We start from the raw sequence: 17,749 nt of genomic DNA, 5'->3' as shown, positions 1-17,749 counted from the left end.
GAGTCCTCTGTACCTGCTATGTGCAAGGCATTGTCCTGGGTGCTGTAGAGATACAAAGCTTAACTTCACTTTCTTTTTTTTTAAAGATTTTATTTATTTATTTGACAGAGAGAGACACAGCGAGAGAGGGAACACAAGTAGGGGGAGTGGGAGAGGGAGAAGCAGGCTTCCCGCTGAGCAGACAGCCCAATGTGGGGCTCGATCCCAGGACCCTGGGATCATGACCTGAGCCGAAGGCAGACGCTTAACGACTGAGCCACCCAGGCGCCCCTTAACTTCACTTTCAGAGGACCCAGACTTGAAGGGGAAACTTCATACATCTAAAAGTCCTAATACGGGGTAGACTTTGAGGAGGCAGAAAGCAGTATGAAAATTCAGAAAAAGGAGAGATTGCTTCTGGGAGCTTTCTGAGTAAAGGCTGGAGAAATTGTTGACGACATCTGAGGCAGGAGTTGAAGGCCAGTAGGTAGAGAAATTTCAATTTAGCTGGGAGAAGAGCTCAGTGAGCATGTCTGTATTAGCCCACACACTGTAACCATCCACATTTTGGCAACCCAAATGCAACTCTGTTTCTACCTACCCTTTTTCACATGCTGTCTCTCTCTCTCTCTCTCTCTGGCTTCCCCCGACCTACCCACTCCCCTTATTGGTCCCATATAGGCTTTGTGTAGGTCATTTTAATGTATTCAATATTTCTTAACTAGATAGTATACTTTCATGCAAGAAGCCTAGTCATCCACTTTATTAGGACATGATACTAATTTGCTCACTAATAACTGAGCAATATAAAACTACACATCAGAGCACCTGATCTGACCTTCTCATCCCCACAGGTCAACACAACAGTGGCTGCAGAACCCACAGGATAAACAAGGTGACAGTGGGGAACTTCTTACTTAAATCTAAATACAGCTGCTGCTTGCTGGCCCAGGGACTGAGATTGCTTGGGCAAATTGTGCTGAAACATTTCTCTGACTCTGTTTCTAAGAAAAACAAAACAAAACAAAACAAAAAAACAAAACAGGTCCCGGCTTGCTCCCGCTGGTGTCTGCCAACAGGTAAAGGAAGAGAGAAGCAGAGGTATGCACTGTGGTCTAAAACAAATGCTCATTTTGGTTTCATTTTTAGAAGCATCAATATTTTCTGTAAATTAGAAGAAATTTTTTTTTTTTAATTGGCAAACAGGTTTTAAGAAGCTGAGTGACTTACCCAATTTCCCACCAACCTCTTGACCAAGTTGGAAAGGAAAATCCACTGAGAATTTCTAATGTGCAGTGTACCCTAAAGTATTTTCTACAGCTCATATTAATACTAAGTCAAGCTAATTGCAGAACTTTTTAGAGTGTGCCACAGTTGCTTTCAAATATATTCTCATTGTAGATATCAGTTGTTACATGTAAGCCTCACGGTAACCACAAAGCAAAAACATAAAGTAAATAACACAAACGATTAAGAGAAAATAATATTAAGAGAAAGCTTACCACTGAAGAGAGTCATCAAACCACAAAGCAAGAGAGCAAGAGAAGAATGGAACAGAGAACTACTAAAACAGCCAGAAAATACTGAACACAATGGCAATAAACATACACCTATCAATAATTACTTCAAATGTAAATGGATTAAATTCTCCAATCAAAGGACATAGAATGGGTAAAAAAACAAGACCTGTCTGTATGCTGCTACCTACAAGAGATACTTTCTTTTTTCAAATTCTTATTTAAATTCTAGTTAGTTAACATATAGTGTAATATTGGTTTCTGAAGTAGAATTTAGTGAGTCATTGCTTACATATAACACCCAGTGCTCATCATAACAAGAGCTACATTTTAGATGTATGGACACACACAGATTGAAAGTGAAGGGCTGGGAAAAGATGTTCCATGCAAATGGAAACAAAAAGAAAGCTGGAGTAGCCGTACTTCTATCAGACAAAATAGACCTTAAAACAAAGACCTTATAAGAGACAAAGAAGGGTACTGCATAACGAAAAAGGGGTCAATCTAACAAGAGGCTATAACTTTGGAAATATCTGTGCACCCAAGATAGAAGCACCTAAATATATAAAGCAAATATTAACAGACCTGAAGGGAGAAATAGACAGCAATGTAACAGTAGGGGACATTAATACCTCACTTACCTCAATGGATAGATCATCCACACAGAAAAGCAATAAGGAAATATTGGCCTTAAATGATATGTTAGGCTAGATGGACTTAACAGATTATACAGAATATTCCATCCAAAAGCAACAGAATACACATTCTTCTCAAGTGCACATGGGATATTTTTCAAGATAGATTATATGTGAGGCCGCAAAACAAATCTTCATTCATTTAAGAGGAATGAAACCATATCAAGCATCTTTTCTAACCACAATGGTATGAAACTATAAATTAATTACATGAAGAAAACTGAAAAATTCAGATACATGGAGATTATACAACATATGGTTGAACAAATGGGTCAAAGAAGTCAAAAGAAAAATTAAAAATACCTTGAGACAAATGAAAATGGAAATGTAACATATCAAAATTTATAGGATGCAGCCAAAAGCAATTAGGAGAGAGAAGTTCATGATAAATGCCTACCTCCATAAATAAGTCTCAAATGAACAACCTAACTTTACACCTCAAGGATCTAGAAAAAAGAATAAATGAAGCCTAAATTTAGCAGAAGGAAGGAAATAACAGAGCAGAAATAAATGAAATAGAGACTATATTAACAATATAGATCAATGAAACTAAGAGGTTGTTTGAAAAGATAAAATTGACAAAATTGAGCTAGGCTCACCAAGAAAACATGGGAGAAGACTCAAATAAATAAAATTGTAAAATTAAAAGGAGATATTACAATTGATAACAAAGAAATACAAAGGATCATAAGGGACTACTAGGAACAATTATATGCCAATAAATGGGACAAACTAGAAAAAATGGATAAATTCCTAGAAACATACAATGTACCAAGGTTGAATCATCATTAAATAGGAAATCTGAACAGAATGATTACTAGCAGATTGAATCAGTAATCAAAAAACCTGCCAACAAATAAAAGTTCAGGACCAGATAGCTTCACTGGTGAATTCTACCAAACATTCAAAAAAGAATTAGTACCAATTTTTCTCAAACTCTTCCACAAAGTAGAAGAGAGCAAAACTTGTCAATACATTTTACAAGGCCAGCATTACCCTGACACCAAGACCAGATGAGGATGCCACAAACACAAAAATAATTACAGGCCAATATCCTCGATGAACAGAGATGTAAAAATCCTCAGCAAAATGTGAGCAAACCAAATTCAACAATACATTAACAGGATCATACATCATGATCAAGAGGGATTTATTGCAGGAATGTGAGGATAGTTCAACAAATGCAGATAAGTCAGTGCAATACACACTTCATTAACAAAATGAAGGATAACAATCATAGGACCATCTCAAGAGATGCAGGAAAAGCATTTGACAAAACTTAATATGATAAAAAAAACTCTCATAAAAGTGGGTATAGAGGGAACATACCTCAGCATAATAGAAGACATATATGACAAGGCCACAGCTAACATCAGATTCAACAGTGAAAAGCTGAAAGCTTTTTCTCTAAGATCAGGGACAAGATAAGGATGCCCACTCTCACCACTTTTATCCTAGCCAGAGCAATAAGGCAGGAAAAAAAATATAAAGCACTCAAAATTGGAAAGAAGTAAAACTGTCACAATTTGCAGATGCCATAATATTATACACAAAAAACCCTAAAGACTCCACCAAAAAGCTCTTAGGACTAATAAACAAAGTTGGTAAAGTTTCAGGATACAAAATCAATACATAAAAATCTGTTGCATTTCTTTCCACTAATAACAAATTATCAGAAAGAGAAATTAACAAAACAACCCCATTTACAACTGCATCCAAACAAATAAAATACCTGGAAATAAATTTAACCAAGGTGAAAGGCCTATATATTGAAAACTACAAGACATTAATGAAAGAAATAGAAGAAGACCAAACAAATGGAAAGATTTTCTATGTTCACAGATTGGAAGAATTAATATTGTTAAAATGTCCATACTACACTACCCAAAGCAACGTACAGATTCAGTGCAATCCCTATCAAAAGTCCTATGGTATGCTTCATAGAAATAGAACAAACAATTCTAAAATTTGCATGGAACCAACGATTCTGAATAGCCAAGCAATTCTGAGAAAGAAGAACAAAGCTGGAGGCAAATACTCCCTGATTTTAAAGCCTGTTAACAAAGCTATAGTAGTTAAAACTGTATGATACTGACATAAAAATAGACACCCAGATCAATGGAACAGAGAGCCCAGAAATAAGCCCACACATATAGGTTTAATCAATTTATGACAGAGGAACCAAGAATATACAATGGGGAAAGGACAGTATCCTCAATAAATGGTATTGAAGAAATTGGATAGCCACAGAGAAAAGAATGAAACTGGACTACTATCTTACACCATACACAAAAATTAACTCAAAACGCTTAAAGACTTGAACATAAGACCTGAAATCATAAAACTCCAGAAGAAAACAGAGGCAGTAAGCTCCATGACAGATCTTGGCAATGATTTTTTAAATCTGATACCAAAACCAAAACAACGAAAACAAAAGTAAACAAGTGGGGCTACATCAAACTAAAAAGCTTCTGCACAGCAAAGGAAACCATCAACAAAATGAAAAGGCAACCTACTGAATGGGAGAAAATAATTGAAAATCATATATCTGATAAGGGGCTAATATCCCAAACATATAAAGAACTCAGTGGCAACTCATACAACTCAATAGCAAAAAGAGAAAAAAAAAAAAAAAAAAAGACAAAAAGACAAAAATCTGATTAAACAACAGGCAGAAGATCTGAACAGACATTTTTCCAAAGAAGACATACAAATGGCCAACAGGTATGGGAAAAAAAAAAAAAAAAAGCTTGACATCATCAATCAGGGAAATGGAAATCAAAATCACAGTATCACCTCACACCTGTTAGAATGGCTATTATCAAAAAGACAAGAAATAGCACATGTTGGTGAGGAAGTGGAAAAAAAAGGAACCCTTGTGCACTGCTGGTGGAAAGAAATGTAAACTGGTGAACTACTATGGAAAACAGTATAGAAGTTCCTCAAAAAATTAAAAATATAACCATATGATCCTGCATCTCCATTTCTGGGCATTTATCTAAAGAAAACAAAAACACTAATTTGAAAAGATATATGCACCTCCATGTTCATTGCAGCATTATTTACAATGGCTAAGACAGGGAAAAAACCTAAGTGTCCATCAATGGATGAAAAGATAAAGAAATTTATAAATACACAAAGAGTATTATTCAGCCATAAAAAAGAATGAAATCTTGCTATTTGTTGTTACATGGATGGACCTCGAGGTCATTATGCTAAGTGAAACAAGTCAGAGAAAGACAAATACTATATGATCTCTCTTGTATGTGGAATCTAAAAACCATAAGTAAACAAAAAAAGAAAACAAAACCAAGCTCATAGATATAGAAAACAGATTGGTGGTTGCAAGATGTGGGAGTGCAAGAAATGGGTGAACTGTTGCTTTTTTTTTTTAATAACTTGAGAATACATAAATAAAAGTAACAGTGACATGCAAAGTAAGAGCACCAGCAATAGAAAATTTTGCTAATAACAGGTGAAACTGGGTGTGGTAAAGGCAAGGACCAAAAAAAGAAGCATGGGTTTGTGACCAGGGTAGAGAGGGGACTGAATCATCTGGTTCTCTGGGAGCAGCATTAACCTAGCTATACAAATTGAAAGAGGCCCTCTTATAAAACAGAATTTATCTGTAAAAGGGAATAATAGTAATAATGGTTATCTTACTGGGTGGTGTGAAGACTACATGAGTTGATTTATTTAAACTGCTTGGAATAGGGCCAGGCACATAGGATTTCATACCGTAATAATTATTATCTATTAAAATTAACCAAAAAAGGAAAGAAGGGCACTACGAGACAACATTTAGGAAACTTCTTGTTGGATAAATCTCCTGAGAACCTACTTTCCCTCTTAAAACTGAAAGAAAGAACTGAAGAATACAAAATTAATATATTTTTACTGAGATAATTTAAGGCAAAAAATAGGATTCGTATGTGAACAATTTTTAAAATATGCCTATGAAATGCAGTCCTCAAGAGGACTTATTCCATTGTTCTGACTTCCACTTAGACCCAGAAAACTAAGTGTCTTGAAAAAGAGACACTTGGGAAAAATTAAAGCTAAGAATGTCTAGAGAAAATAAAGATTCTGTGTCCTTCAAAGCAAATGGTCACACTGCTCTTTGCTGAAGGTGTGCCTTTTACTCAGTCTACCCACTTGACAATTAAAATCATTTAGAAGTTCTTTCTGCAGCCCATTAAAATAATCATCATCATAGTCTACAGGCTCGCTCAATGGAAGCTGCACTTCCCCTCGAAGTGCGATTGCCTTGGAATTCCAAAGAACGTCCCTTCAGCACCTCTGGCCTCTGGTCTTCCCAGCTGGCCCCTTCACCCCATTTGACCTAGAAGCATCGCATCTGCTTCCTAAATACCCATTTGCTTCCTCCTCCTGCACACAATTCAGTATATTCTCCTGGCACTGATTTTTATCAGTAAGAGAAGTTAAAGTTTAATAAAAAGCAAAAAAGACTATATATAATAAACATACATATATATACACATATATATAAAACTATATATATGTATATTTATTTATATTTATATATATATTTAAAAAATAGTTCCCTTTAGGTTTCATACATCCTGACTCCCTTCTGGAACTCTAGTTTCATTGACAAGATAGGACAAGCAGACATAACTTGAGCATGTGCCCTCTGTAAAGAAAATTGACTTTAAAAATCTTGGGTGTTTTATTAGTCTGGACCATAGCCTGGGATTCTAAATTCTGGGAGCCAAGATAAAACTAAGAAACCAGACCTCAGGCTCTGAATTCATGACTTTTCTCTGTGGGATGTGTGTGTATGTGTGTGTTTAAACAATAAGCACTCTTCAAAATCTTTAAGGGACTTAAAACCAAACATTCTTCATATATTTTCTCAATTCTAAGCATCTCAGGGCCATGGTTCATATGTAATGTATGACCACAAGAGTTAGAATCAAGGGCCAAAGGTCATCAGACCGTGCTAATCTCGAAATCAGGGGGTAGAGCCCACCGCCCCCCACACCTACGGTCACAGGTCCAGCAGAGTGGGCCAAGCAGTGCGAACTGCAAGAGGGCACGGGGAGCAGGCAGCTAAAAGGGGGTACAAGAAAGCTGGGGGCTGAAAATAAGAGGAGAGCAGGGAAGAGGGAGTAAAGGGGCAAAGAGATGAAGAGGGAATAGATGGGGAGCAGAAAGAAGGCAGAGGAGGGCAAACAAGCAGGGAAAACCGTAGGGCTGGACCTCCAAACTTTAAGCGTTTTCTTTTTGTGTCCCAAAGAGGGCGTGAGGGGCTCTGAAGTCAAGCCGCACAAGGAGAGATTAACCAGCACACAGGGAGACTCGCCAGGGCATGGCAGAAGGCAGGATAAACACAACGGGGTGATGCCATGTGGTTTGAGCAGCACGGAAAGATACCTTTTATTATGTATGCAATATTTATCCTTTTAAGTACTTTCATAAGGCACACCCAATCTAGAAACTGCCTGATTTCCAGAGGAAATTAATTTCATGACCTGAGATTCTCAGTATTTTTGAGCCTCCTGAGGACCTCCTCATCATCACAAATAAGGCCAAGCCCATGACAGGGGACTATCCCCAAGCACCACCACATGGAAACAGCTCTGACTGCCCACACTCCGTGAGGAACAGCTAGCTGGCTAAAAGGCCTCCTGGGAGACCTGGAAGGTTAAACTGTCCCCGGAGTTAGCTTGCTTCGTAAACTTTGTCTTCTTGGGGAGAAGACCTCTGAACACACAGCCACCATCGCTCAGTGGAAGAGAGGATATTAAAAAATCTCCCCATCAAAACCAAACTAAGCCAAACAACACTCCAATTTGGGAACGTAATCATATAATACCTGCTTGGCAAAAATGTATGGTTGGCTATAGAACAGAAAGAACCATGTAAATTCAAACTATTGCCTCTTAATCCTTTAATTAGACTGAGTCCTTGAGAAGGAAGCACAGTTCACTGTTACTGAAGGAAATCAAGAGCAAAACCAGACTGTGACACCTACACACACGTAACAATGTATTCAAATAAATATGAGTAAACACTCAGGCTGAAGGGTTCACAGTCTAAAAAGAAATTTATTTGTTTATGAGAGCCATGATTTGGGACATTAGAAAGTTCTCCAGGGATGTGTTGGGAAAAATGTGGTGAGAGGGCGAGACTCAGCAACCCACAGGCATGTCAAAAGATGTGCACAAACTCTCTTGGGTGAACTCTGCTCTGACTTCAGGCCAAAGGTGTTTACTTGCAGGGCCCTGACAGCTGAATGGCTGGAAGGCCCTGGCTCGAGAGAATTTATTCGGAACCTTTCTTCTTCTTCTTCTTCTTCTTCGTCTTCTTCACTGGTATGTCGTGTAATGTAGCGTCCACTGCTACCTCAACTTGCTTTTGTAGCTTTTTTTCTCTCCTTTTTTTGGGCTTTGGGGTAATGTCCTGGTCATCAGGGGGCCACACACAATCCTCTCCATCCTCAGCAGAAACACCAGAATTCTCATCCCAACAAGGGTCTCCGAGCTGCCGTTCAACTTGGTCTCTCTTCTTCTTGGCCTGGGGTTCGGTGTAAGTCTCCATATTTTTATCTTTTGCCCCTTTCTTTCTCTTCTTTCCCCTTTTTCTTTCTATTCGGTTTTCTGCAAGGTCAGGCCCTGCTGCTATGACCTGTGGCTTATTCTTTAGCTCCGCCATCCGCTTGGCAAAGTACTCCTGGATGGTGAAGGCACTGGTCGTTGTAGTGGAGGATACATTCCCATCTGGAGTGGCAGGGCTGGAATCATCATCCTAAGGTGGGGAAAAAATTAAAACCAATTAAGCCTCAACTGTTGACTCCTCACAGCATCCTGGAGGACTGAACATGGAGCTACTTGCACTGGGCAGGAGGAGACCAGGCTGAGCGCCCAGCTTCCACCATGTCTCTTTATCTCCCCTTTGGTAGAGCTCAACTGCAAAGCACAGAACAAGGTGGCCAGACACTTTGGTTGAATACTGTATGTATTCAAACAGACATAAGCTAACTTTATAAGTGAACTGGCAAGTCACCTACATGGAATTCTGAGTAAAAAGCTGCTTAGCAACAATGTTATTATACCTGATGACTAAGTACCTAGAATCTCCCTTAAAGGGGCGCCTGGGTGGCTCAGTCGTTAAGCGTCTGCCTTCAGCTCAGGTCATGATCCCAGGGTCCTGGGATCGAGCCCCGCATCGGGCTCCCTGCTTGGCGGGAAGCCTGCTTCTCCCTCTCCCACTCCCCCTGCTTGTGTTCCTGCTGTTGCTCTCTCTCTCTGTCAAATAAATAAATAAAATCTTTAAAAAAAAAAAAAAGAATTTCCCTTAAAAACATAGGGACACTAAAGAAGATAGCAGGAAGGGAAGAATGAAGGGGGTGGAAATTGGAGGGGGAGACAAACCATGAGAGACTATGGACTCTGAGAAACTGAGGGTTCTAGAGGGGAGGAGTGTGGGGGGATGGGTTAGCCTGGTGATGGGTATTAAAGAGGGCACATATTGAATGGAGCACTGGGTGTTATACGCAAACAATGAATCATGGAACACTACATCAAAAACTAATGATGTAATGTATGGTGATTAAGATAATAATAATAAAAAAAAACAGGGACACTGAAGTCCTCCAGCTTTGTGATTTTGTCAGACACCTATTTCAGCTCTGTTATGGATTACACAGGTCTCTGTGCATTGACCGGGAAGCATAGATGACACATGGATATGCTAGCCCTTCCTGTAACAGGAGCCCAATGCCAACCCAGAACTGGGTGTGTCAGGAACACCTGTGTCCTCCACAGGCAGAACGTGGTCCTCCAAAAGAGAATGCATCAAGGTTGGAAGTGCAAGTGTTCCCTCCTCCACCCATCAAGAACAGGTTAGCACGGGGAACCCTTCTTCCCTCGGCTGAGGGAGGGGAGAAGGGAGATGGCCCCATCCTTACTCCAACCTGGATTAGATACTCATGGCTGTGTTAGTCTTGTTTCCAAATGTGAAGAATTACTCACTCATGACAGCTGGGATTAAGTGAGGTTTACATTTTAATTTTAAATAAATGCATTCAGCTGTAAGGCTTCAGAAGCGAGAAAATTCCTAACTTAATGGCCTGGGATAAAAAAATGAAATGCTACTATCATCATATGGGTTGTGGCTGGCTGGCAGCAAGAGGATGAAAATGTGTGAGAGAAAACTAAGTACCTACAAGATGAAGATTATAAGGACTATGCTTTATGTAAAGTCAATGTTTAGAGTATGTCCACAGAAACTTTTTTGAAATAATCAAGCCATTAGACAATAATGCTAAACCTGGGTTTTCATAATAACCTGGCTTCTTTTCATATTTACTTATTTGCACAGAAGAGACTGGTTGTTCGACCCTTTCATATTGGAAGGGTGGGAAAATGCTTTTCTGAATAAATTTGTTTCCAAATTAGGATTCTACATATAATTCTGAACTCAGGTAAAGTTCTGCCTATGCAGCTACCTTTATTACAAACCAACACATATAAATGGACCATGCATTTTCTTGATACAGAACTCAAAAACCAGCTCAGTGGAATCAACGTAGCATCCTTTTTGAAATTCCAGCAGAATCAATACTCCATCAATGAACAACTGGGCTTTGAGTGGCCACTGCCCCAGAGAGCTCTAACGAAAAGGTACCTTACCAACAACATCACAACTTATCCAATTAACACAAACCTTATTTTACTCAGAGCTAATAACACAAAATTGTGTGGTCAATTTTTTAAATTTCAAAATGTAAAATGCAGAACATATGGAATAAACCAACTAAGCCTTAGGAAGAAGTTCAAATGTTACCTATCAGCACTCAATTCTAGCTGCAATCCCATCAGGTAGTTTTGCAAAAAAATTAAAAACAGCTGCCCCAGGAGAACGAAACAAGGTCCCTTGTGTTTTTAATTCCTTAACTGTTGAAAAAGCTGAATTCTGCATAGCAGAATGAGAAATCTTCTCAAGGTCTCCTGGTGCTAGCTAATCCCAGTTTGATGGGCAAGAATACTCTTGCCTTCCATTTAAGGGCACAGAGCCACACCCAGACAGTAGACAGTCTGTGAAGGTGGCCCATTTATGGTCTCATTTAGTTTCACGGCATTAAAAGGAGTTTATCTTATGCGGGCCAACTCTTCTGGTGTCTGAGGAACTGAAATTTAAATTATATCCTATGGCTCCTTACCTTGCTCACCTATGCATTACCTCCTGAATTCCTGCTTTTAACAGTTAAATCACAGGAACTAATTGCTGGTATTAATCACACTTTTAATTATTAGGAAATATAAGACTATCTTTGAGTCACTTGTTGAATTCAGCAGGCCTTTCTAATTCCAGAAAACAACTATGGCTCATGATCAACTCCTTATGGTGATAAGGATTTTAATAACCACGGGCCACTGCACACCAAGCTTAGCAGGGCATGGAGACAAGCGAGAGGAGCCAGCACCCAAATCCTATTTATCTCAAAGAAAGTGTAGGTAAAACAATGGCTTGCTGGGGAGAGCCATTTAATGCCAGGTGCAGCCACCCTCCCACACTACAGGAATGTATCTGTTTTAAAAGCCACGGAAACAGCAGGGATCAGTCGCAGATCTGATTCTTGTAGGAGCAGTGCCCAGGACTCCTACATCGTAAGATCATGTTTTGATTTTATAAATCATAAACCTAGTTTTACTACAGCAATTGTAATCCCTGTATTCTATATTCTTGGCCATAAATATGAAAGATATATACCTTTTTAAGAAAACGAAAACTTTTCATGTTTGGTCTTTATTTCAAAGTACTGAAAAAAAGCAAGTTACTTCTAGTCATTTGAAACAGAGACAATTTCTATCTTTCCACATTTCCATTAATCATATAATACAACTTCAAAAAAAATCTGTAATGCCACACGTGACTTCTACTTTGTAAACTTTGAGAACGCACCAATTTGCTCACAGTGTTCTAAAAACTAGCCAAATAAATGACAAATAGCTTGAAAACTTCCAGCGCCATACAAAATACTACCAAGGGAGGTGTAGTTCTTACTAAACATTTGATTTAAGCTTAGGGATTCAGGAAACTTTTTTTTTGAATTCTAATTCTTGCTGTTAACTAATGAAGGTCCTTAGGTGAATCCCATAGCTTCTCTAGGCCTGTTACCTATTATCAGGTCAAAGAAGTAGGTTAAAGGAGGTCACTTCTAAGGTCCCTTGAAGGTCTAAAACTTACTGATCTCTGAAGAGACATTTGTGCTGGCCATTCCTCAGTGATGGAAGAGAGCAGAGAAGGTACAGGGAGGCAGTACAAGCAGGCAGAAGAGATGAGCCCTGTTCATAGCAAACCACCACCGCAACTGTCAAGCCGAGATGCCACAGTGAGACCAACAGGCCCACAGCCTACCTGTGGAAAAAACATTTCTACACCACCTATGAGAAAGCATGCCAGTCGAAAAGCAGATCCAGTAATACCATTCAGAAGAGCTGAAAGAGCCAAATACTATTTTGTACTGAAGAGTTGTTAAGAATGTGTTTAAAAGAAAGGACACTATACAGAGGCTAAAATCAATAAAAGCAACAAATTGGAGCGACTATTAACTGAAGGACAGATCTATTTTACACCTATATCCTGGAAATCATCCCAAATACTTCTAAGGAAGGTAGTAAAAATCTAAAACTTTTAAAAATGATAATAAATTCTCTTTTTGTACTTAACAATTTTGAAGGTTCTCTTTTTCCATCCCTTGGGTTGAAAATCTCCACTGATCCTTCACATACCCTAAATTTGTGTTTTCCAAAGGCAGAGCGTGGGGGAAATGCTAATGATTTTACCCGACTGGAATCGAAACTGTGGTGGGCTTCTGGAATGAATAATGGGCAACTACTCCCTTGGGTTTTATGCCTCCACAGTCTAAGATTCTTTAAGTCCCGGCTTGAGTGGGCCAAGAGTTTTAATAGCTGCCTAGTAATGGCATGTGCAAGGCGAAATGCAGGCTTTCACTTGGGTCTAGTGAAGGATACAGGTGGGAGAGTAGTCTGTGTGGGAGCTGGGCTCTGCCCCATGGAACCCCCCAGCCTTTGTGTTGACCACAGCCTCCTGTCAGTTCCCATGGGGCAGGGACATGTCCGAATTAACTGTGCATGTCCAGGACCAAGCAGGATACCTAAGATAAGCTTTGCAAAGAAAGAGGTCCGTGAATGAGGAGGGGAAATGGTAAGGGATTAACAAAGCAGTTTTAAAACAAACCTCTCCCTAAATTTGTAATATATCCACTGTATTGCCTTCCTTTTTATCAAGGGTACATTTAGAGTCTTGAAATTTTTTCCACGTATTTTAGAACCTACTCTTTTTAAAAATATAAAGTGCAACAGCTTCTTGTGTTGTTCTGTTTCATGAGTTAACATTGTCTGTTCCCAGAAAACCTCAGTCTTCTCATTTCTCTCAGAGCTTATAAAAGTATGTGTTAAAAAAAAAATCTGATAATCGGTTTTCCCAAATGATAGCTGGGGCCTTAATTTCTATCCAAGCAATAAATATTCTGTGGGTTGGAACTCAGGAGGGCCTGTTCCTCACTTCACAGAACCTCAATGGTTTAAAGCCGGAAGGGCCCTGTGGGAATGTTCCACTCAATCACAGAAGGAAACCTGACCCAACGAGGCCATATCTGGGTGTACTATAGAAAGCAGCCATCATTTCTTAGATGCCTTCAACATGCAAGTCACTTATTATCATAAGTCAGCCCATGTGACCCTTACAGCAACCGGAGGAGAGGCATTTTCTCCATTTTACAGATCAAAGCACTTAACTGCAGAAGGTCTTGGGCCGCAAGGCTGCCAGACACAAAGCCCCTTCTCTTTCCACGACGGCATCCTAACTTTTGGCCTGTGTCACACAGACTCACTTGTCACTGTTGTTCTCTTCAGAAATCATCCTAATACCGAAATGCGTTATCAGTTGGTCATATAATCCATGGACTAAGGTCCATGCTCAACTTTGACGAGGGCAGAAGGTAAACTGATGCAAAAGCTTCATGTAGAAAAAATGTCACCAGAAATAGATACTACTTTCTAAACAGGACAAAAACAAAAAAACCCTTATGTAGTTTGTAGTTTATATAAATAAAAAATAGCCCAAAGCCAGGCTGAAGAGTTTTATAATTAGTCAAATTAGCATGTAAATTCACTTAGCAAAGTGTGAGGGTTTTGAAGCAGGAAGTAAAAGCTGAGTCCAACCTTCCACCTAAGGCAAGACTCCCTCGTGGACAGATGTCTTACGACTTCCAGCCAGACACCTCTAATACAGACAGCGATTACTTGGTGAGGCGGGCAGTCCCTCCTACCATTAACTTGCTTTGTCTCCATTTTCTCAACAGCAACAGTTAGAGTCCAGTGGTTCAAGCCTATATACTTGTGCCATCCTGAAAGCTGGAGAATCTTAGGACCTAAACCTATCTCTGGCAGTTCTGAATTACCACTGGGATTGGGAGCAGCGGGACAGAATGGATGCAAAGGAAACAAGACCTTGCAAAGAGAGATCCTTAGGACATCAATTATAATATACCACAATCATGTCAGGTGCCTGAAAGATGCCCAAAACTATGCGTGTCAACTTTTCTCCAATGTCCACAGAATTGTGAGTTTGTTCCTTGTTTCTCTTAGAGCCTCTCTAGAGGCTCTGCAGCTCAATGAGCTATCTGCTCAAGCACCTCTGGGTTCACAGTCCTCTGTGCCTTTCAAACATGTATACTAAGATGGATTAACAGCAAAATGCCCAAATAAAAAGGATTCTCTTTACTGTTCTCAGGAGGATGGTGTTAGTATCTTTCAGGGCAGGAAAACAGAACAGTTTGGGTTGAGAATTCAGTGAGGTGTTTGGGGCAATTGCACTATAAATATAAAATCTTAACTTATGATAGATTAGGCCAGCGATGGGGTTTCAAAGGTAAAAGTCTTTCAGCTCACTGGCCTCTCTCATATGTCACTGCTCATCTTAAGTGACAAGATGACTGAAGCCTTTTGATTTCCATGTTAAAACACAAGAGGTCAGGCTGCAACAGTAATCCTTCAATGAACTTTCCTCATCGAAAGAAAAAGTAGACACCCAGAGCTCAAAAGTAATGGATTTAGCAACTGGAGTTACTAGCTCTGACAGCTGGTGCCTATGATGAGCAAATGCTCATTTCCACTCTTCTGTCGTCAGCTGGGGCTGGAGCAGTCTGCAAAGTTAAGGAAGCTTGGCCAGTGAGTGCTTTGGAAGAACATTTTGTATCTTTTCCAAATTTTTCAGCAGGACAGTTCTGACAAACACAAATTATGTCTTAGATGTACTCCTGGGATGTAGAAATTGCACCCATTCATTTTGGACAGAGATAAAGTCATGAAGTGATTTCATCACTTACAGGATGAAGGCACTGCTGGAATATGTACGCGCTAGAGCCTCTGCCAACAGATGGGGCAGAAAGGGCTGACACAGTCACTCATTATGTGGGCCAAGGATGCTCTTGCAGATCCTTTATACATAGTCAGGTGCATCACCTTCTTGAAGATGGAGTACAAAACTGCCTCCTTCAACAAGGCTGATCCCTTGTGAAACATCCTCTCTTGTTTACTGTCTGTGACTAGCAATTAATGAGTTAACTTCTATTTTCTGATTTTTTATAATTCGCCATGTAAGCATCTTCCCAGGGAAATGTTAAGTTCCGTGAGGACAGAGACCATTTCTACTTCATTTATATTCGGCACACACTCTCCAAGGAGGAACCACCACATGGTAAGTGCTCAAGGAGAGCACAAAAGACACCAAGCCCACGCAGATTAAGGCTGGGAGATACCCTCACTACCACCCACTGAGCCGTAAGCTTTGTATTTATTGGTAGAGATCTGTCTGCACGCTGGGCAGGCCTAATGCCTAGAAGGCGCTTGGAAGGACAGGAAGGAGAGAGTCAGCATTTTGCAGTATATATTCTTCCCATCCAGATGAAACCATTCCCTTCGCATCAGATGCTGCCACGCCTCATGGTGCACCCTGCTTCTCTAACGACTTACAGTGATCAGCCAGTTACCTCCTGTGGCCCTTAGGGATTCAGAGGAGCTCAGTCAATAGATGCACACACTTCTCTGGTCTGTTACTCCACAAGTGACTGTAGTCACCTCCCAGGAGATAATTGGAAAAAAAAAAAATATGTGCCATGTTGTATGAGAACTGTCACATGCACTCTGTGGGACTGGCAGAACACAGCAACAAAACAGCCTGGATGGGCTGAATTGTTCTTGTCATCAAAAGAAAAGGCTGGACAGCAAGAGAGTGCTAGGGCACATCAGAGGCAAAGGTAGGAGCTTATTCTAAGACAAACAGCTGGATGAAAGTTCCACTATAAGCCCCTGGCTGCAAGTTGTTAAGGTACAGCCTATGTTGTATCCTGCGCTGAAAATACAACGTGGGAAAGCCCGTTTCTAGAGAGTCATCAGAATTCGTTTGTCTCCAAAGGTTAAGCTAAGCAGTGATCAATACTGTTAGTCAGAAAGCAGGAATTGTGCCACTGTGCCGACATTTCTCTCCTTGCTTTCCATGTACCTTTTGGTTTCCATATAATTGAAGACATTTAGTGTTTTCCTGACAGAGAGCTGTTTCTGCACTCACAAAAAGTTTATTCAAATGTGAAATCTTGTGTGTGTGTATGTGTGTGTTTCAAGATCTCCATCACTCACATCTGGAGTTAGGCTAAACACACAGTTTCAGTTGTAACCAGCCTTAGGGAATCTGACTGGGAAACACAACTGCTTTTAGTATTAGAAAGCATCGCAAGAGTTAAGAACAAATACAAAATCCACCTGACTGAAGAGAAATTTTGATTAAAAGTTGGGTTAAAAATAAAAAATATAATATTGGCAGTAGAATTACGCAGCAACTCAACTGGAAAATACCTAGACTCACTGTGTATGGGGGGGCAGGTGGGCAGGTGTGCACATACAAACAGGTTCTAGGAACCCAAGGCATGTATTAGAAGCCCATTCTGCAGGGGCTCCAGGAGAGTGCTCTCTGGGACAGGGCTGGCAAACTATGGCTCATGGGCCAAATCCATCCTGCTGCTGATCTCTGAACACCTCGCAAGTTAAAAAAAAGGGTTTTACATTTTAGGGGTGCCTGAGTGGCTCAGCCGGTTAAGTGTCCGACTCTTGATTTCAGCTCAGGTCATGATCTCAGGGCTGTGAGATCAAGCCCTGCGTTGGGCACTGCACTCAACACAGAATCTGCTTGAGATTCTCTCTCTCCCTCTGCCCCTCCCTCCAATAAATAAATAAATGAATAAATAAATAAAATCTTTTAAAAAAGGTTTTTACAATTTTAAATGGTTGGGGGAAAAATCAAAAGACTATCTTATGACTTGTAAAAATTATGTGCATTTCAAATATCAGTGTCCATAAATAAAGTTTTGAATTTCATCAGTAAAGAATTTGTGGAAGTTTGTTTTCTCTCTAGTATATAAACATAATAGATGCTGAGTAAGTATTTGCTGAACAAATAAATGAATAAATTTATTATCAAATATCTGCTTTTGGAAGTGTTAGATGCTTT

General features: G+C 39.8%; 1 protein-coding gene across 2 annotated transcripts in view; it reads right to left on the bottom strand.

Annotated features, from left to right (window-relative positions):
• Positions 1-8,242: 8,242 nt before the first annotated feature.
• PINX1 (PIN2 (TERF1) interacting telomerase inhibitor 1) overlaps positions 8,243-17,749 on the bottom strand; it is a 93,355-nt gene continuing 83,848 nt past the window's right edge. For both annotated transcript variants that reach the window (XM_036092438.2, XM_036092440.2), the window contains exon 7: positions 8,243-8,962. In XM_036092438.2, the coding sequence (XP_035948331.1) occupies positions 8,480-8,962 (483 nt within the window). In that variant the 3' untranslated portion in view covers positions 8,243-8,479. The remainder of the gene's footprint in view (positions 8,963-17,749) is intronic.

This window comes from Halichoerus grypus, chromosome 3 (assembly GCF_964656455.1).
Source record: "Halichoerus grypus chromosome 3, mHalGry1.hap1.1, whole genome shotgun sequence".
NCBI lineage: Eukaryota > Metazoa > Chordata > Mammalia > Carnivora > Phocidae > Halichoerus > Halichoerus grypus.
The sequence above is the reverse complement of the archived record's forward strand: the minus strand, read 5'-3'. Positions and strand labels throughout refer to the sequence as shown.